At 41.0% G+C, this 22,314-nt stretch overlaps 1 protein-coding gene across 5 annotated transcripts in view; it reads left to right on the forward strand.

Moving 5' to 3' along the window:
• FYN (FYN proto-oncogene, Src family tyrosine kinase) overlaps positions 1–22,314 on the forward strand; it is a 170,163-nt gene that overhangs the window by 101,657 nt on the left and 46,192 nt on the right. For 4 of the 5 annotated variants that reach the window (XM_025198835.1, XM_006019470.3, XM_025198837.1 and 1 more), the window contains exons 3-5: positions 15,856–16,113; positions 16,625–16,721; positions 20,119–20,217. In XM_025198835.1, the coding sequence (XP_025054620.1) occupies positions 15,867–16,113; positions 16,625–16,721; positions 20,119–20,217 (443 nt within the window). In that variant the 5' untranslated portion in view covers positions 15,856–15,866. Of the gene's footprint in view, positions 1–9,183; positions 9,322–15,855; positions 16,114–16,624; positions 16,722–20,118; positions 20,218–22,314 lie in introns of those variants that run through there. The other variant, XM_025198836.1, reaches the window with a different exon arrangement.

The raw sequence follows: 22,314 nt of genomic DNA on the forward strand, positions 1-22,314 counted from the left end.
GGGAAAGAGACAGGATGGCACTGTGGGAAGCTTCACAGAAGGACAAGTGAAGAAGTTGTGAGGAGCGGAAGTCTGAAGGAGTCTGAATATATTTTAGAATTACTTCTGTCTTTATCAACTAAGTTTATCATCTCATCTAAAATGATGCCAAGTTATTTTGACACAATCTTTTTGCTTTGCCCCATGCTGACTAGCAGTAATTATATTATTCTCTCTTAATTCTTCATTAATTTAATTCTATATGAGCTATTCTGTTATTTTGCCCTGTATTGAAGACATGCTGACAGGTCTATAATTGCATGGGTCATCCCTTTTACCCTTCTGAATTATTAGTGTGACATTACTTTTACAAGAATTGGCTCCCTGGACTCTTTATGTTTATTTTCAGTCAGCCTTGTAATGCTGCGGAAAGTCCAGAGATTTGACAGAGAGATCTCAGACATAAGTTACTTGAACCTACTGTTTTTAAATATGCCACATTCTAGTAGCTGCTGTTTAACATCCACCTTAGTTACTGTTGGAATGGGAAATATTTCATCATCACTGCAGGCATCATCTGCCTTTTTCGCAAATCCAGAGCAAAATATTTCGTAAACAACTTTTCCCCATGCTGCTTCATGATTGAAAATTCTATGGCATTCATCTACTTACAGGCTTGTACTTACTAGTGCTTTTCTTGTTCCAATAAACCTAACAAAACAAGCATAATTGTAATCAAATGGGTCGGCCAAAACTTCTCCTAATGTTCTTTTGCTTCCCTTGTCAGTTTTCTAAAATATCTAACTTCTTGCTTTTCTATTAATTGCTATTAACATCCCGTTTTTTCCAGTTTCTTTGTGAAGAGTATGTATTTCACAGACATTTTTACTTCCCCTCAAAGTCAGTATTTTTTTAAACAATTTGATCTTCTTTCTTTAATTGTGGTACTTTAGGTATTTTCTAAAATATTCCTTAGCCATTTCCAGTAGTCTTTCACATTATTTTGATTAAATTTTTTGCTCCCAACTAAAGCTCGTAATTGTTTTCAGCTTTGTGAAATTGTCCTTTTTAAAGCACCAATTTATGTGCATGTGGTTTTGACTTCATTTCTTTTTGTATAGAACAATATATTCAAGTTATGACCTCTTGGACCTAAGCAGCTGTTAGGTCCTATGCGATCAATTCCTCTAAATCAAGATAAGAAAGCTGGCAGTTTTACTTTTTTTAGAAATTCCAAGGATATTTTAGCATTTGCAATGTAAGATTTTTAACTTGTGATTCCAATTGAACCGTACTGTGATGACACTATTCCAGAGATTTCCCTTTCCTTCTAGTTATAGATGGGTACTAGTACTTGTGTTTTCTAAATATTTAAGACCATTTGTTTCAAACAGTTTTGACATGCATTGCCACTCATCCTTCCCTTTTTTTGCCCATGGGATCCTTCCAGGTTAAGTTATCGGCAGTGGTTTTTGTTTTTTTTCTTTTTTTAGACATTCCAGTAATGTGAATCTTCCCACTAGGCTTCAGGAACACCAACCAGGTTAAATTTATGCTCATAAATGAGCAATTCCAATTCTTGCATTACCCAGGCTCTTCTTGTTAGTTTATAGGTAATTAAAGAATGTCTTGTCTTCACCTCCCTTGGTGCCTTGACTAATTTTATCTTTGACATCTTGATTTGTGCTAAATGAATGCCCACTTGTTCTCCATTTTCATCCTCTCCATTTCTGGTAGTTTAACATCTCCCTGGCTAGTCTTGCAAGCCTATCGCATAGATTTCCCCCCCCGCCCAACTGAGACAGAAGCCATCCAAGCTTTACAGCTCCCTCTCCTGCCAGGAAGTAGAACAGTGAGCACGTCTACGTGTGTGCTGTAATGTGCAATAGTCTATTTTACTACATATTAAAGCAGCATGTAAAAAAAAGTACTATTACGCTACTGCACAGTAAAATAGGCTACAGTGCATTAAGCATCATCTAAAAAGCATGTGCCTGCACTACTGCGTATTAAGGCAGCCTAATGCATGTTAATTTAGTACCTCACATTGGAGGTACTAAATTTAATACACATTAGGAAGAGTGCATTAATGTGCATGTAGAAGCACCCACTGTTTCACAAAACTTAAACCCCACACCTTATCGCACGTACTTAGCCAGCTGTCCCTTTTCCACAGCCTTCAGTCTTCCTTCGCTTATGTTGCACAAAGGATCATCAAGATCACCTGGACTTTCTTCCACTCACCTCATTCTGGCCTGCCACCCCCTAGCTGACCATTCAGACTGGGCAAGTCTGGCCAGAAGCTTCCATCAGGGCTTAGCTATCCTCTCTTTCACCATCACTGGAGTGTCCAGGCAGGGTCAGCTGACCCTACACTTCCCTCCATATAAGCCCCTGCACAGGAACAGGGAGTATCTGGGCAAGAGTTGTCAACCTGAACCCGGAACTGCGTTGCTGTTCCTGCTGTCTTATTCCTCTGTCTGTACTCTGCTTGATCTCTTGTCTTCTCGCCCCAGCTCACCCCCTGACTCCATGATCTGCCTGCTCCTCCAGTTTCCCGACTCAGCCTGTTCTCAGATTGACACCCTGGCTGCCCACAACACGGGGTGACACACTCCAATTCACTTCAGAGTTCCTTGAAGGGGCTCTGTAATCTGTGAGGAGCCATGTGAAGTGGTAATACTTGTACTGCCATATACTATCACTGGCAGACTCCAGAATAACATTCCTACTTGCAATCACATCATGTGGCTTAGATTCAGGATGACAGTGCATCATTCTGTTGTCTTCCTGTGCCTTGCAAAACATTTTATTCCCTTCTTCTCAGTGCAGAGTGCCCGGTATAGTTCACTGCTTATGGACAGTTGGAGATCTTTTCAGGGGCACGCTAAATTGTCTTGCAGGTTGATCTGAGTGGCCACTCTCAGATGTGCCCCATACAGCCCTCCGTCCCATTTACCCAGCTGGATTTTCAAGAGCATTTTTTTCAGTATACAAATAGTGTCTACACCCACAAGATAACATTTACAGTTCCTACTCTGAAACCTCCCTCTTTAAGGAGATATCCCAAACATACAAACCTTAAATGACTCCAGATTACAGTTTCTCAGCTCCACAATTTCCTTTATAGATGTGTTTTCTGACTACCATCTCTCTTCACTGGCACGCTGGGTATAGAACTGGAGGACCTTCAGCTGAGGGGGCAGACTCCCCAGCTGCGGGCTGTTAAAGATCCACATCCTTGGCATACCAAGCACAGAGGGCTATACATAATGTACACTGCCTAGTAGGCTAGATAGACTCTTGCTGATTTATCCCGTCAACCTCTCCCACACAGGGCTTCAAAGAATTTGCCAAACACCTGACAGAGCTATAAAATGAGCCATGCTTACTCTGTGCAATGCCAGGGTGAAAAGACAAGATTCCCCCACATACACACACCTGTGTGTTGGGCTTCCTGCCACCCTGCTTTTCATGCATCCTGTTGGCAAGGAGAAACTTTCTGTCACCCAGTGCTTCTATCTAATATCTGATTGATCTGAATCCCCATCTCCTTTATCCACTGGGAGAAGAAGGACTCTCTCTCTTTCTTTCCGCTAGCTCAAGTTGTTTTCTCATCTCCTCCTCTTGCAGCTGAAGCTGCCACCTCCATACTTCCCAGTCAAAGAGGAGTTCTACACCCTGGGTGACAGTGGCGCATGGGGCAGTGGCAGCAGCAAGGTTCCCTACAGCAGCTGGTTTTTTGTGTTCTCTTCCTCCCACTTCCCATTGGCAACTGGGTTGCTGCTCCTGTCACCCACTCTTAGTTATGCTATTGCTCCTGCCTATTACCCAAACCCAGAACAGCTTTTCATCTTCCTCTCTTACATGCACACACATTAATTGCTCAGCTCCTGAGCTAAGTATACCCAGTCAAAAAGCCTGACGCTTAATTGATTCAGTCTTTGCAGGTTAATCTAAGCTGCGCAGATTGAGCTGATAAGCAACTGAGCAGACATTCACTTTTGATTCAGGAAACACGGCCACATGCCTGCAGTGGCTCAAGCCAGAAGCCAGAGAGTGCAAGAGCATGCCTGCCAGCCACTGCTAAAGGGAAACGAAGAGAGAAACCCTCCAAGGCTTTCCCCCGCTCCCTGTTGAAGTGGAGGGGGCGTAGCTAGGCCCCAGCCTGGAGCTAGCTAGAGGGTCTGCCTGGGCGGGGCAGAGGACTGGAAGGGGAAAAAGGCTGTGGCATTGAATTCATAAAAGCTTGAACAAAACTAGTTCTTTCTCTGAAGTGAGGATTAAACAGCTCAGCTGTGTGTTCACTTCCTCTTCCTGCTACCCGCAAGGTCTCTGGAATTTGCAGTCCACAATCACAGCAGCAGAACTCTGCAGGGTTGCTTATCACTTCCTCTTCCTGCTTCCAGGTGCCTCTGGGATTTGTAGTCCACAGTTGCCGGCAGCATTAAGTAAGCCAGCAGGGCAGGGCAGGGCATCTCTATACTTGGGGGAAGGGGAGTTTAACTCCCCTCCCTGGCCAGAACCCAGCCAGGATTTGCCTGGCAGGGCAGTGAGCCAGCGAGCCAGCCCTCACTGCTCCTGCTAGGGAGAAAAATGATGGGGCCAGCCCTGCTCTGTGGAGCAGTCAGCATAGCCCAGCTCAGAGATGCAAAGCATGCTGGGATTCTGGGGGACTGTGATTTAACTTGAACCAGGAAGGGGTCAGCGACAGAAGTTTCATAAACCAGTTGGACCTAAATCAGTGAAGTCTGATACTACATTCAACCAACATTCAATTAATTTTGAAACTGGTTTATGTGCACTAAACTTCTATTCTGTTACAGGTTTAAACCAGTTTCTGATCACCAGGGACCTTAGTTTTTCCTGATAAAAAAAATTACAAATTCTCTGATAAAAAACACCCAAATCCACACTTAAAATTAAATGCCACTCTCTCTCTCTCTCTCTCTGTATGTGTGTGCGTGTATCAACTAAACACACTGTTTTATTGATATATTTACAATTTTCAAGCAATTTGGAAGTCTAACAGTACCTCAATTACTATAGTGAAATAAATTCTAAGTACCTATCAATTTTGGTATTTGATTTTGGGTTTTTTTTCATGGAAAATCAGTTCCCCCTACCTCCTTTGCTCACCAAGATACAGGGCCAGGCCCCTCACTCCCAAGCCATAGTCACCTGGCTGTGCCGGTGCAGAGGTACCGGCTTCCCACCCTGCAGCCCTCTCCTGGGGTCTACACAGCACAACAGGTGGGACCCAATGCGGCAGGGCAGAGCAGGGCCACACTTGGGAGCTCCTTGCTACTGCAAGTCTTGCACTGCCATGGTGATGCACCCTAAGTCCACCCTGGACTAGTGAGATCACAACCCCATGCCGCTGCCCCTGCTGCTGCCAGGTGGGCAGGGGGAGCTTTGCCAGGACAGCACGGGGCTTGCACCTGCGGCAAGGAGCTTCCCTGCCCAGCCCTGCTTTGCCCTGCCATTCCAGGTCCCACCTGCTGTTCCACAGAGGCTCTTGGGGAGGGTAGCAGGGTGGGGAGCCTGAGCGTGCAGCCTGTACCCACCCCTGCACCCACTCCATGCACAAATCTGGGGGGCACAGGTCTCCCTGCGCTTCTGCCCTCCCCCTCCCCCCTCAGTAGTGCACACAGCAGCGGGGAACCAGCCCCACTCTCTAGAAAAGCTGCCTGCGGCCCTGCCCTGCTCCCCTAGCCCAGAAGAATAGAATCAATGTTTCAAAGACTTGTGTCTCAAGCTCTTCTTGAGTCCTTGTAATAGCCTTTTTTCAACCACCGTGCACAGGAGAGCAGCAGTCTTCTCAATCCTCCAAAAAATGGTTGCAAAATTGTTCATGGACATGCAGTCAGTTTTTGCAATGGCAAAGAATTGTGGGATAGGATGGATGTGGAATGACTTCTCAGCCCCTCTTGTAGATCATATCCCAAAACAGGCTTGAGAACCACTGCTCTGGGTGACAGTGTTGAACACAAAGAGTTTGTACAGAGCCAGCCTTAGGGAAAATAGCACTCTGTGTTAACCTTTATATTGGCGCCCCTGCCCCTTCTCCCCAGTCAGCAGCAGCGCACATTTCAATTCGGAAGCAGAACAGTGTGGGGCACCAGGCAGGCAGGCTGGTACTGCTTCTGCTGTGGGGGAGCAAGGTGGGCAGACTGGAGTAGGCGCTACCCCACTTGCATGTGCCTGGTCTGGCTCCTCCTGAGCAGCAGCTGGAGGCAGGGGGTGGGGTGGGCTGGGCTAGACATCGCTTCTCCTGCCTGTGGCAGGGATTGGCCAGTGCAGGTTATGGGAAGAGTGCTTCTCTGAGTTCAGGCTGCTCACAGGTGTGTGTGTGAGGGGTGGGTGCTTGGTGCCTCCCCGACCATGGCACCCTGGGGCCTGGGACAGAAGTTATATAAACCAGTTTGACTTAATCAGTTAAATCTGATACTCCATTCAGCTAGGTTTATCTTAAACCAGTTTCAGCCATTTGAAACCAGCTTATGTGCACTGAGCTTCTGTTCTGTTATAGGTTTAAGCCAGTTTCTGATCACTTAAACTGGTTTATGTGCAACTTCTGTCCCTAGCCTGGGTGATCATCTACCCCAGTGGTTCCCAACCTTTTTAGACCACGGACCGGCAAACTGTGGACCGGAAGTGACTGCAGACCGGCAAACTGTGGAGCTGCATGCTGTAGAGCAGAAGTGACCAGCATACTGCGGACTGACAGCCAACCCTTTTTTATACTCAGTATGCCAGTCACTTCCAGACTTGGAAGTGAGTATAAAAAAGGGTTGGCTGCCGGTCCACAGTATCCCAGTCATTTCTGGACTTCTGGTCCGGCAGCCAACCCTCCTGCGAACCGGCAGCCAATCATTCACGGCCCAGTACTGGCCCGCAGCCCAGGGGTTGGGAACCTCTGACCTAACCCTAAGGCTCACTCTGAGCTTGTGTACATTATCGCTTCCTACTGTTGCCACACAAAATGAAACTGTGAGGAAGGGGCTTGCACATTAGAATTGATCTTGTGTATCTACATTTACTCAGTGAACTGATGACGGACAACATCTTTTCAGGACAAACTTCAACTGTCTCTCTTTCCTCTTTTCCCCATTTCCCCCCCCAAAAATTTTCCAGATTAAAAATGGGTTGAACTGTGTGTCTGATCTCTGTGGACTACACATATCCATCTCAAGCCAGTTTAAAAAAATAAACCTCTTTGCCTGATGGTTCACAGTGATAAGACAAAAACAGGGTTTAACCCATATTATCTGAAAATGTTTATAAATTATGTGTCTGAAGATGTTTTCCTACTATGCTTATAATATCAGTATCGGTCAACTGAAATTGTTAGCTTTAATTTTACTTGTTATAAAAGAGCAAAAAACGTGTAGAGGCTTGAAACCACAGTAGCAATAGCTGGGTTTGAAAGACTTGTTGCTTGAAAAGGGCTAAACATTTTCAATAGTCAGTGTAGGCAAAGATGTGGTGTCTTCCTGTTTCTGGCATTTACTCTGACCTTTTCTTTCAGATACAGACTTTTGCCATGGTTAATGTAAGCCTTTGTTACCTGGCAGTTGTAATACTTCAAGGGCCTGCACCTTTAAACAATCTGGTATTTTAGCTAGTGCAGAATGCAGAAAGCATTATATCTTTGATCTACACCGGCTTTGGGACTCGCTCACTGCTCTCTGGGGTGGGTGTATTTAAATAAAATTTAACAGTGCGAGCAGTGTCACGTGGTTTTCCTCAGTTTGCTAACGCTCAACCTTGGAGGACCAAGCTATGTGCACTTAGAGCTCTCAATCCTGAAATGAAAGAGGAACAGGTGTTGAATATGTAACAAAAGAACTTTTACTCTAACGATTCAGGCATTTGAACTAAATAACAAAAAGCCATAGCCAAGAGTTTCAAACTGTCTCAATCAAGTATCAACTTGTATTCCATAGCTCATCAAACATAGTACCAGCAGAATATGACATCAAGAAAACCATATAAGGTTTCCAGGAAAAACAGAGTACAGGAGACCTGAATTTCTAGTGTAATGAGGCAATGAGAAGGAAGAAAATCTTTTTGAAGGGACAAAATATGTTCTTCTGACTCTTATACATCATAAAAGCAAACAAGGATACACATTTTTTCCCACTGAAGTCCACCTTTTAAAGTCTCTTCTCTGTATAAAACCACATGCAGTGAACTGGATGAAACCCTTTTTCATCTCAGGAATTTTCTAAAATAAGAACAAAGAAAAAGGCAGAACAGTGTTTATTGGCAAATGAGAAAAATCTGCAGTCACCTTTTCTGTTTTCATGTGGGGGGAAAAAGGAAAATCAGTGGGAGCCCATTTTTTTGCTTCTTTTCTTCAAGATAAAATAACCTTTGTTCTTTAGATGCAGGTCTACTAAACTGTTCTTTTGAAATGTGTATTAACAGTTACATCTGAATGCTCCTGCATTGTGTGGCCATTGTGTGCCCCCTTTGTGTATCAGTACAGACAGTGGGATATGGCTGGAATGTAACTCAAAACAATATTTTTTGTTGCATGTTACATAGAACCAACACTTGACTCATTGTTCCTTTTTTAAAGTATGATATACATTAAGCAAGGTATGTACCTTGCTTACTTATTGGTGCTAGCCCTTCGTTTCAAAGCCACCTTTACTTCTATATTAGAATAAAGGGGAAAAGTTCACAGCCATAAACTACATTTGCCTTGCTCCGACATAACATGCTAATTTAAAGACTGATGGCTTTCTTTAATCAAGATGGCTATAAATAAACTCTTGTTTAAAAAAATACAGTTCACAAGTTTAGGTGCAGAAGCAAAGTAAAATCTGTCCATCCTACAACTCAGCTGGCATGTGCTTTTTAAAAATAAATCAAGTCAAAAGTACAACCCCCTAGAATGATTTTACATGGTTTAGCTCTATTGCTATTTCTTTAAGGCACTGCCGGTTTTTTGACTGAAACTAGCATATCATAGAGAGTGAAAAAGAATTCACTGTTTTTAAAAAAGAGGAGGCCATAACATTCACAGAATCATCTGGCAAGGAAACTCCATAGAAAACAGAAAGAGTGGCAAAAGTGCTCTTTTGTTGGAGTTTGGAGGGTAAGCCTCCTCTTCTTTCATTACTTGCATTGGGGAGTTTTTGATTACGCCTGCTCAAACAGCCGCTTTGTACTAATGTGTTTTCTTGTGGATTTGCCAGGTGACCCCCCAACCCTTCGGCAGCAGGCCAGTTCCACCACAACAACTGTTCCTTAAACAAGCGCAGCAAGTGAAGTCAGTTTTTGCCACTGCTGCCCAGATGGAACACTGACTTTTCTGTTCTTTTCTAGCTGGTAATGAATATAACCTAGTTTTTTACATTAAAGCAATACAGGAATCTGAGAGGTGTCCCACTGCATATGAATACAAGAAAGATGCGTGTATTTATTAGGCCTTTGTCAAATTTTTTTCTCTTGGGATTCAGGTGCTGCCCATCCAAACTCATGGACATTCCTACTGTTGACGTTTTTAGAAGAAATTGCACATCAGATAGCCTTTGTCCACTTAAGTCTTCTACATCCACTTTCCCTTCTCTAACTATTAACCTCTCTGCTGTAGTGCTGGCAGAAATCAAACAGGGAACAAATTAGGTCAGACATGAGAGACTGAGAAAAGCCATAAAGAAAAAAATAGAAGGTAGGCATGTACATTCATAGTTTTTCATAGGATGTATGTAGTAAGCATTATTACCTTTTTCTTATGCTTCAGCAGTTTGTGATTTCAGGAGGAGGGGAGGGGGAAGGGGAAGACAGAAATAGACTCTTTCCAATTGACTCTTATAATCCCCTCAAATGTTGAAGAAGGACAAGAGTGAATTTAGAATGAATCCTGAAGCTCAGAAGCAAGCTCTGTGGTTCTGCTGACAGTTTGGAGTTTCTCCTTCTCCTAAAGTATTCCCAGCATTATTGTATGAAACAACTCTTCTACATGCAGACAAGAGACAGTAATCAGCATGCCCATCTCTGCAAAATGCTTTGCTTTGGACTGGCATGACATAGCAGTAAGAAATCACATAGGGCTCGTTTTCCAGCTGTTCAGCCAATAGATGTAAATTGTCACTCATCATCAGCCCACTCGTGGTGCTCAGGCTGTTAGTTGCTGCAGGCAAGCAAGTAATTAAAATGCTGAAACTTTCTGCTCATACCACTAAGTAGAATCCTCAGGGTGATGCCTTAAAGGGCAGCTTGTGAAAAAACAAATTGATGTGATTGGAGCTTTTTGCTCCTACTTCTCACATGACTCTTCTTTTAAATGCCTTTGCGGACCCTTTTTTTGGCACATGATATAAGGTTTTGTCCCTGACGTTTATGACCTTTTGCTCGGGAACAGCATGTCTCTGTAATTTTTATTCATATCCCTAAAATCCAAAGATACAATGTCACAAACAACTTTAAAAGGATCACAGAAGGCATAGAATATAGTATGACCACTACAACAAAAATGCAGCTTTATGTACCACTCTGCAACCCCTTCTTTATGAACTCCATCTCTGTATTTCTTCGTTTACTGACAAAAAGCCACAGTGTGGTGTTTTGAATATCAGACATCCTACTTTGACTCGTACAGTCATGGCATATTTGATGTCCTGAAGTGATGCATTCTGGAATACTTCAACAAAACAAAAAATACCAGTAGGATATATTCATGGAATATTTTTAAATGAGCTGTGCTGAATATTTCCCTCAACCTGCTTAATGAACATAGTTGTCACCAGGGATCCTGGTTTTTTTCTGATTAAAAAAAATCCCCAATTTTCAGGTTAAAAAAGTAACCCAAAATCTACATTTTTCCATGAGCAGAAATGAGCTGCTCCCACTCCAACTCATCAAAAAATGTATTTTAGTCTCTTGTAGGCATGAGTCCAGAAACACGGTCAAGATCAAGATCACAGTCCAGCACATCCTCCTAAGAGCAGTGCTGGCATGCTTGGTGCTGCTTTGATGGCAACTACACATTTTTACTGTGTGGTACATATATAGAAGTCAGTGAAAAGACTGACAAGGCCAATCCAAGATCTGCACGTTCACTGCAGACATGGCATGTTGTTCCAGAAGAAAGGAATGGATCCAGGTGATGTCAGGTCACAGCTCTTACCCTTGTAGTGTGCAGTACATATAGAACTAGGGTAAACATCCATCCCATTTTTCCCCCGACAGTCCTGGATTTTGGAGGCTGGTCCCAGACAGGGGGTGCAAATTTAAATGAGTGTCCCAGGCATGGGGAACAGTTCTGGGAAAGAAAGCAGCATGGTGCCCCTGTTGCAGGATGCCACTCTGCCTCTCCCTGCAGTGCACCACTGACAGGGAGGGAAGAGAAGGTGTTGGGGGAGGAAGGAATGAGGAAAGTGTCCCAGATGTCCTATATTTTCAAACAGGATGATGGTTACCCTATATAGAACTAAAGTGAGTGGGCAGGGCTGGTTTCTTGGCCGTGATTTCAAGATCACTGTGGAGGCAATAGAAACATAACCTTAGTAGTTATATAGTTACTATGTTCTATAAAGATAACCAGAAGAGTACTGAGGAGAGACCTGTGAGAAATATTTTAACGTATCTTGTTAACCATGAGTCCCTTGCCATTGCAGAGTCCCAGAGCATTGGCAGTGACTTTGGTCTCTCTTGCTCTTTTCCAGAGTCACATGGTGATTTTTGAGGATTGTGGTCTTGTGTACCAAAGATCCTGTTTGTTACAGTGCAGAAAGGGTATTTTCTGACTTGTAGCTTAAAGGGGAAAGGCCTGGAGGGGATGTTCTTTTGAACTTTTCTAGACTCAACATCTAGCACAGGGGTGGGCAAAATGTGGCCCGGGGGGCAGATGCAGCCCACCAGGCCATTCTATCTGGCCATTCTATCTGGCATTATCTGCGGGACCCCTAAAAAATTTAGAAAATTAATATTAATCTACCCTGGGCTGCCTGTCATGCGGCCCTCAATGGCTTGCCGAAACTCAGTAAGTGGCCCTCTGCCCAAAATAATTGCCCACCCCTGATGTAGCACATGGTTGCGTGCAATCACAAGGGTTGATCTAGAAGACCCAGTTGGTCACTTATGCTCCTATGGGGGAAAAAAACCCCACTTAGTAAAACCAAAATTAGTGAATACTTTTCACATCTTGATGGAGTGTATATAGGTGACTTTTGTTGACTTTTTAGTCTTGACTTCTATGTGTGTTAGTTTTCAGAATCAAGTCTCCTAGGAAATGTAGGGACATATTACTTTAATGGCAGCAGTTTTAGCTTTATTTGAACTAAAAGCAGTTAATTTTAAGGTGCCACATTAAAACAAATAATAATAATGATAGAATAAATGTTATATTTTGATCCATGAATGTGTCTACTACTTGCAAAGGAAGGCTCCTCTAGTTAAGTTAACATCCCCTATCCTGCCATAGAGTGGTCGGATTTCAACTATGTAACAGAGACAAGAAAAAGGCAAATATCACAGTGGACATTCTCTATTGTCTCTGAGGAGATCTCAAAAAATAAAGCATGTAAATATTTTATATTACTCTTGAAAACAAATGTTGGTTGCTATTTTGTTTTAAACAAACGTGCAATTTGTTTGGAATTGAAAAGTTAACTATAAACTGTTTATTTGCTCTACTAGCAACATCAATGACAAATTGTGAAATTGACACATGACCTGTTAAATGGTGTTTGAGAGAGACTGCATTTCCCTATGGAAACTTACTGAAAACTTGTTCACTTACCGTAAATTGCACAGCATGTTGGATGAACACTTTTGTATGCTCCTCTCTAGAGGGCTTGATAGAAATTTGTTCCAGATTTTGTTCAGTGATCTCAGCTTTGCATTAGTGACTATGTTCAACCCTTCCAGAACCATAAATGCTGACAACCAGGATGATGAGACTTTAGGATATTAAATGCCTGCACTGTGATACTGAAGATTAGCTCTTGCAATCCAGTCATTGATATAACTAGAATAGAGTTGTCAAATGGAGATTGTATTTATTATCTGTGAAATGCCTGGAGTTGTCTTGAACCATTTCAAGCAATGCGTTTGTTCATTCTCCCACATGTAACTATGCATGATGCAGCTTGGTATCTAGTTAGTTTCTCTGAGCGAGGAATGGATAACTTTTCAGTCTTGGCTTGAAAAAATACTTGTGTGTGTTACACCCTTTGTCGCACTTTACAAGATACTGCAATCAAGTACTGGTGTTGTCTAGACACTATAACAAAGTTGAAAAAGACAAAAGAAAAAAAAATCTCAGTTTTTCACTTTTCATCTAGTTGTCTCACAGGCAATCTTCATGCTGAAAAAAAATAATAGGGAGGAATCAGGTTTAAAAAATAGCTGCAAGGGGAGAGGGCCATTGTCTGGTTGGTAGTTCTTAGTTAATAATTGTTAATAAGAGCATGCAGAATTGTTTGCCTTGCAGAGCTGTACATTTAGTCCACAGTAGTACTGTTTTCTAGTCTATTTGCTTCTTCAGCATTAACTCCTTGAATAATTTTACTTTTGTGGCCACTTGTAATTTAATCTTCCTCTCATTGACTGACTGAATGTGTAAATCACTTATGCATGAATAGCTCATCAACTAGTGTGAATCAGTGCAGCTCCAGGAACTTCAAAGAAGGTATTTCAGTTCACACCAGCTGAGCATTTGTGTATATTCAATGAAGGTCAGTTGAGTAACAGTGATTGTCTGGTTGTGGAGATTTTGTTTGTTTGTTTGTTTTTGTTTGAATTGCTACACAAGACTTTTTCTGAAAATTTTTTTTCTTTTTCAGTTTTCTGGTCCATTTTCCCCTCCCCTCCTCTCTCCTTTACCTTCACTCTCCTGCCTTGCAACTTTTCCTATGACAAAATGGTAAAAGGAGAGAACAGAGGCGGGAAACCCATTTTCTGTTTTTTACTAAGGAGGTACCATTTTGAACCAAAGGGAATATGTCACTGACAGAAGTCTTCTGAGTAATACAGCTTGTTTTTTACTAATGCATTTTCAAATGAGAAATGTTACCCTTCTCTAACATTTCACCTTTTGAAAGATATTACAATTTCATAGTCAGAATGCCTTTAGAAAGTACTTCTACAGGTTGAGATTCTTTGGGCAACTTCTCTTTTTCTTGATTTGGAATTTCCCTTACACTGTGGTTTTTATTAGGTTTTATTTTGCACTTTGTCACAAAGGCTATTGAGAAGTATGAGTGTGAGTGCTTCTTGGTAGGGTAAATTAGCCCACATGGAGCTCCACTGTGGTTAAACTACTACTGGAACACAAGCAGAAACTTCAGATCTCTCTAAACTACAGCAGTTACAGAAAAACTGACTGTGGTGTAAGCATACCCATATGGGTATCCCTACCATGCACCCTAATGGGGAATTCATAACCAGCTCCATGCAGCACACCTTTCTCCATCCTGCCTGGGCAAGGTGTCGAAGCTAATACGTCAATCAGAGTTCCCTGAACCAGCTATAAACCATATTGAAGTATGATTGATCACTGCTGTTGGACAGCACAGCTCGCATGCTTGCTTTCTCCCTCTGCCCTCTTCTTGCTGCTGTTTCTTCAGGCAGCTAAGACCATGTCTGTTTCTTAAATATAGGACTGGGCTTTTAAATTTCTGTTAGTAGGCTTTACAGTGTCTCTAAGGAAATATCTTGAATGAAGACATTGTCTTAAAAAGCATAGAGAAGTAGTAGAAAACAAGAAACTTTGCCCACAGGTGAGAGTCAGAATGGCTGGGACATCAGGAATGAATGGGATCATCTTAGTATAGTACAGGTCAGGCTGATGTACTATATCGATGGTTTCTTTATTAAAAATAAGTGTGCCTATAAAGGAATTTGACATTTCTAAGTATAGGAAATCTTTTCCAGTAGGTGCTCTTTTATTTTATGGGACAGGTGAATTCAAGAAGCAAGGCAGGCACAATGTGAAGTATCACAGGCAATCAGTAGATTACTGAATATTTTAATTTTCAGACCACTAAGCAGTAGGTTGGTAGTGTACTTTTTGAAAATTCACAAGTTTATTAAAGCTAATTCCTGTGCTGATTTTAGAGATAAACATGCAAAATCATCAGGTTAGCAGCTACAAACACATGAGGACTTAAAGATTAGATTTGTGTTTACTTGACTTAGCATAAATTAAAGGAACTTGTATTTCTAATATCTTCTGCTGCTTTTTTGGTGATGTCTCCACACATAGAAAACTATATACCCTAAACAAAGTTAAAGTGAGACAGATACAATACTGAGGAAGGCTTTGCTTTTCTACTTCTTCTGTTGCCACCTTTCTAATCCATAGCTCTAGTGTCCTAAGTGTTCACTTTTTACTTGCCCTGCGTCATGGTGCCCGTTGATCACATAAAAGCATCAGTATGGGCTTTTAACTTGCTTTACCCCCATGTGAGCTCAGTGCTATGGATTGCTCAGCACTGTTATTAAATTATTTAGATACCTGTATGTGGATTTAGGAGCCTAACTTTAGACTCCTATATGTATAAGTTCTGCTGTGGCCTCTTCGTTCTTTAACTCCCTTTGCTAAAGAGGCATGTGATGATGAGGGAGTGCTTCTACTACCTGCCCAGGTGCAGAGAAAACCTCCTAGCAGTGCTGACCAAGGGCTGGGATCTAGTAGCAACAGATACTGCATTGGCAAAGTATACTCAGTGGTCCCCGGATGGAACCGAGGGAGTGTCTCCTAAAAGCTTCTTCCAACTCCTTTATATTTATCTATAAACATTGAATTTTCACTCCAGAGTATTGAGCTCCTGAATAGCTACCCTAATTTCTTCCTAGCAGCGTATGTGAATTGCATGAATGTGACAACACTCATCTCTCCTTTTTTTGTTCTTGCAGGATTTTAGATAATGGGCTGTGTGCAATGTAAGGATAAAGAAGCAACAAAACTGACGGATGAGAGGGATGGCAGCTTAACTCAGAGTACGGGTTATCGCTATGGGACAGATCCCACCCCACAGCACTACCCTAACTTTGGTGTAACTTCAATTCCAAACTACAACAACTTCCACGCCACAGGAGGCCAGGGATTGACTGTGTTTGGTGGTGTCAATTCCTCTTCTCATACTGGGACTTTGCGTACAAGAGGAGGAACAGGTAGGACCTAATATGAGCTTATAGCATTGGAAATATGTCTACACAGCAGACAGGGCAGCATACATATTCCCAGGCAGGCTGTAAATGTACTGTCTTGTGTTCCATAAGCAGTCTAGCCATGGAGTTGTATGCCCACAAATTTATCCTGTTGAGACCTCTGCTGTGTAGACGCACCCTGGACCCATCGTTTAAAAAACTATGTTTAGAAAATAAAGAACACCTGCCTTCAGAGTAGTCCCTGAACTCTAAATGGCCTCACTGCCTTAGTATCTGTCCTTGGAAAAAGTCATCTGTGACAGTTGATCATTAAAATAAACATGACTAGGAGGGGAAGTAAGTGCGAAGGGCTGTGTCATGGCTTTAAAGCTGTAACTGTTAACTCACAGTTATAAGCATAGGTGCTAGGTAAGCCAGCTACCCACAGTGACTGTTTAGCGTAGCTCTTTTGTACACCTGCACATCACCACATGATTTTGCAATGGGATTGTTAATCACACATCTCTTTCTATAGGTGTAACTCTTTTTGTGGCGCTTTATGACTATGAAGCAAGAACAGAAGATGACTTAAGTTTTCACAAAGGAGAAAAATTTCAGATACTTAACAGCTCGTAAGTTGTAGGGGCAAAAAGATTATGCTTTTTAATTGTTTAAATGAAAGATAACTGTATAATGCCAACAATTCTGTTTATCTATTTAATCATTATAGTCAAATGCATTAGATACTCAAATACGATGCCTAAGTCTTTATATTTGCCTGCTTTTGTGTTTTTCAAGATTTTATTCTAGAAAATATTGCCAAGACTGCATTGAACGTTAAAAAGTGATTTGTTAGAGTAATATAATGCAGTTCTGTGGTTATAGTTTCTTGATGGTTTTCATATCTAATGACCTCAGCTCACAAGAAACTCAGGCTAGAAACTAAGGTCACAAGCTTCACAGGCAGTAAGAAAAGTTGTGGGAGCCAAATAAGATCCATGCTAACAGTTTTCCAAACCAGTTGTCTTCCATGTTTCTATGCCAGAAGGTTTAAAAGAAGAAATATAGTCCAGTCACCAAAGCTTCTACTTTTTCATGCATGCAGAGGGCAGCTCTGTTAAATAAAAAGGCACCTTTTACAGTTACATTTGAAGAAGAGCTGCATTTTAATCTTTAAACACAATTACTTCAAATGGATGTAGCTACTGTCCATAGAAAAATACTCGTTTAAAATTAACTTCTGAAAGATGACCAGGCCGCTGAGCTACTGTCAATCCTATAACCAAGTACCTTATTGAAAGCTTTTGTTCTGTGCTGTTTTGCAACCATATTGAAATAAAAATGAATAATATGGAAGTTACACAGTATACCGGAGAGCTTTGTGGTCTTCTCATCCCTCCTTATTGTTATAATTTACAGCAGTGGGGCAGATACATCCCTGAGGTAATTCTGTTACATTTAATAGAATAACGGCAGGGCTCCATTTGGCCCATTGTGCATTAAAGTGAAAAAAGTCAGGTAATTCTGTGGAATATTTCATGAAACTGTGCAGCTAGAGAGCTTTGATGTAGATGAAAGCACAGAAGCTTCAGTTAAGACTTGTAGAGGGAGCAGCAGTTTAAAAAGCTCTACATCTGAATTAGCAACTGCAAAAAAAATGTGACAAAAGATTTTACATTATCCATGTTTTTACAGTGCTTGCCACCCTCCTAGCATGACAGACTTTCTACATACTAAGCCACCACTTGGGAAAAAAAATCAATCTTGTTATAAATTCCTTTAAAATTACAATTTGTGAAATCAATGAGAGCTCAGAATAACTTGCAAAGCAAAGTTATTTGGAGTCATTGTGGGACATAGAGAAGTGATTCCACCCCCATGTGAGCATTTCCAATGTGAACATTTTAATACTGGTATGTATTTTCTCTAGGAAGCTTTATGAAGGAGAAAAAAATAAGCTAATCAGCCATGTTCTTGGGAGCTGAGGGTATTTAGTCCTTCTAACAATCCAGCGTTGTGTGCTTGAAACCTCCAAAACTTAACCATGCTCCCAAACTGTTAAAAATTAGGTAGTACAAGCTCTTTTAATAAAAAAAAAGCTTGATCTTTCTGATTCTATTCAAACTGAAAATAATACAAGAACCATCTTTCCTATGCTGTTCTGGTTCTGTTCAGAGTCATGAAGTGCACTGGTGCACTAGTTTTTGTTTTTAATTTAAAAAAAAATCTAACTTTGAATCCATAAATGATTCAAGTTCGTATTTGGGGTGCAAGTTCAGATCAGCCATGAATTTTCTGACATTTCTTTTAGCTCTAAAGTGAATGTTGGATTTGATATAAAGTGATATAAAATGTAATTAATTCCCCCTCTTCTCTGGCAAAGGTTTAGGTTTCTTTCTTTTGGAGCATGTTATGATATGCAGCAGGTAATATTTCTGCATATGATAAAATACCTCCACCTAGTGGAATTTCTGTGCTATAATCCTTTTGAAATAAGAGAATGATGATTAATCTATCCATTGTGCGATATGAGAAACAAAGAGTGCATGGAGGATTTGAACAGTATTGTTAACAAAAGCATTTTGTATCTCCCCAAATATATTTTTAATGCGCATGCAGACTTCAGCTGCCTAAAATTTGGCAGATAAATAGGTTTGGCCCAATTTTCAGAGGTGCTAAACACTTATGGCTTGTACCAAAGAATAAGGAGTGCTGTGACTGCACAATGGATTTCGAAAATCAGGCTACCTCTATTTAGATGTTTTACCTTAGGCACCTACATTTTTAGAAACAAGTTGCATGTTATGGAGAAGCTAATACATACAGCCTGCTTAAAACAGGCTTAAAATGTTTCCACTCATACAATGAATAACAGAACATGGGATTTTGGGCTTTACAAATCAAGAGTTCACAAGATGAAAAAGAGCATTTCCTCTTCAATAAAATGCCTCTGTTTTGAGTTGTTCTATGTAAATTTTGAGGTTTGAAAAATAGTTCATTTTTCTGCCCACTTAAAATAGCTTTCCCAATCTCTGATTTCTATATTGGCATTTGCTTATTGAAGGCTTTAAGATGTGATACTCTGTAAAATTTTAATAAATAAGTCTCTATTTTCCAGATGAGGAAATTGAGACATTTAATATCTGGCCCAAAGGAACAAAAAGGAGTCCTTGTTTGAGGGAATTAGACGTCAGAATTGTCTGGCTCACAGTATTATGACACTGCTAACCATCATCTCATCCTGTGAAAATCTGAAAAATAAACAAGTTTTTTTTAAAACTATCATGTTCCATTTCAGCTGATTTTATTCTAAGGGCATCGTCCTGTCCTTACTCTGCCCTCCCTGTTACTGATGTACACTGAAGCTTTGCATGTAGCGTGCTGGAGCAGGATGGGTCCAGTGTTTTTCTTTCAAACGTCTTCAGGGAAATGGTTTGCACAGTGATTCAAAAATGCATCCAAATCATTTATGCTTTTAAAAAGCTTCTGTGGGTGACCAGAGCCCAATTTTCAAATGGGAGGGGCTTGAGGATCTTTCCAAAGCTGTGATTTAATAACAAGTGCAAGGAAATGGCATTGTTGCATTATTAAATTTCTCTCTGATCATCGAAACAGAAGTCTGGATGTCCTACAAAGATTGTGATTTTGGCAGTGTGTGGATCCAACCTTGTTTCCAAACTCTTTCAAGAGTCTATATTGGAAAATAACACACTTGTCCCCAACCATACGCACATTTATTCTTAATTTCAGACTAAATTCATCCCTGCCTGAATGAGATTTCAATAAGAGTTACAGCCATTCCTGTCACAGGACTGCTTTTAAAAAACTCCATTTCTGACAATAATTCTTTTTTAAAAATGAATAGACACAACTGTTTTGACTTGAGTGCAAACCACTCTCCAAAGTGCATCCAGGACAGAGGGGTGAGCTGTTAATTCTTAAAGCTTGTGGCTGCAGATAACGTTAGCAGTCAGATAACTTAGCAACTGTATTTCTGTGTCTCATACTTTCTCACCTTTATTCCTGCAGTGAAGGAGACTGGTGGGAGGCACGTTCCTTGACAACGGGAGAAACCGGTTACATTCCCAGTAATTATGTGGCCCCAGTTGACTCCATCCAAGCAGAAGAGTATGTTTTCTTTTCATTGTACAGACGCATTAGCACTGGTCTTGCAGGAGATGTGAGAAATTTGTGTTGATTGATTGTGGTGATTTTCAAGTGACTTGAATAATTTTTATTTCACTTCTCAGCTTCACTGATAAATAATTAAAAACAAAGGGAGAATAAACTTAGCCATTTTTCAGTTGGAAGAAAGAACACCCAGAGAATAAAAGAGACCTGCATACTTATAGTTTACACTGTTTCTTGCTTTAGGCCAAAGTGCCCCGGTTCACCCAAATTAACTCACAGGAGCCCTTGGGGACAAGTAATCCACATAAAACAATACAGATTGCATCAACAAGCGCCATTATTGTGGGAGGTTGGCTCACAGAGGGTGCTGAGAGACATGGAAAAAAAAAACAGCCCACACTTTACCGGAAGAGGAAGCGTGTTAATTCAACCCAGCTCCCCAGCATCTGTGTAGATTGGGCACTTCAGCAGGGCTTTTTTGGTGCTTTTATCTAAAGCTGATTCAATCAGCTATTAGGAAAATGCAGCAAAAAGCCCTGCTGAAGCACCCGATCTATACAGATGTTGGGCGAGCCAGGTCAAACCAACGCAATGCCTCATCTGGCCATGTGCTGCGTTCAGCACGGGGATGCACCAAGCTTAAAGTAAAGCGCTGTTTTTTGGTGGGCGTTTATGTCTGTAAGCAGCCAGCCAAAATGCACAACAAGCACTAAAACATAATCCACAGGGATGTATCATTCCTTTGGACTAACACGTGGTTCCATTCTAAAACTATATTTATCTCACAGTGGACACATTGGGCCAATTTTGTTTTAGAACAAGGACCTTTTGGGTGAGCATGCAAACTCAAGTTATGTTATAAAATTTCCCTATTATAATAAGCAGTTTGTTTTCAAATGAGAGACCTTTTAAATTATGAGGTGCTCAGAACCAAGAAACGACTAAAGCACAGTGATTGCAAGAGCATAAAACCCTACAGCATCATGATGATTTCATTGTGATAGCCTCTTAGTTTTATCTGGACTTCTAACCTCTATTTCTTAGAGCCCTGCCACACGTTCAAATTAAAGCTAGATGGAAACCAGCTATAAAGCTGTTACACATTTTCAGGTATCAAGTTGTAAACATGTTGGTCTAGAGGCAAAAGGAATCAAAACTCATGGAAAAGGTGATATCTTTTATTAGACCAATTAGATACTTGCAAACAAATTATTTTATTTATTTTCAAGCTTTTGAGCACCCTCAGCCTTCATCAGCCACAGGAGAGAGCAGAGATTGTAAAAGTTCGCCTAGGTAGAAATGAAAATTCATATTTCACAGGACACCTGAAGGTGTGGCAAAGTCTCCTGTTTGTTCAGGTTAGGCACAGAGAAAGTTTGAAAGTCTTTTTATCTCAAAGTTGTCTGGTGGCTTGCCAGACAACTTTGAGGTAAAAACACTTTTTCAACCTTTCTCTGTGCCTAACCTGAACAAACAGGAGACTTTGCCACACCTTCAGGTGTCCTGTGAAATATGAATTTTCATTTCTAGCTAGGAGAACATACAATCTCTGCTGTCTCCTATGCCTGATGAAGGGTTAGTGTGCCCGAAAGCTTGCAAATAAATAGAATAATTTGTTTGCAAATATCTAGTTTATCTAATTAAAGATATCACCTCTTCCACAAGTTTTGATTCCTTTAACACATTTTCAAGCACTAACTTTGTAGCTGGTTGGCTCTTTTTATAGTTGTATAACACTTTTATGGATGGACATTTTTCTGGCATGATAATTACTTTGCACATGTGGCCAGGCTAACATTATTGCACAATTAACCAGTTAATTGTGTAATACACGTTGTGTGTGGCCTTAGCTATGATGCTGCAGGAAAAAGTGGACTCCTATAGTCAAGCAACCACCGGTTTATAAATTATTCAATATTTTTTGTTTAAACTGAAGTCTAAGAAATGCTGCTGATTTGAAGATTTGTTCATTTGTAGCTCTCTAGTGGAAGAATGATAAAAAAAATTTTCAGCTGTATTTCTTCAATGCATCTCATTCATTATGTGTAATGCACTAAACTCTGGTAAACCCTGTACATTGGCACATCAGCAGGA

The sequence above is a fragment of the Alligator sinensis genome, unplaced genomic scaffold (genome assembly GCF_000455745.1).
Source record: "Alligator sinensis unplaced genomic scaffold, ASM45574v1 scaffold737_1, whole genome shotgun sequence".
Taxonomy (NCBI): domain Eukaryota; kingdom Metazoa; phylum Chordata; order Crocodylia; family Alligatoridae; genus Alligator; species Alligator sinensis.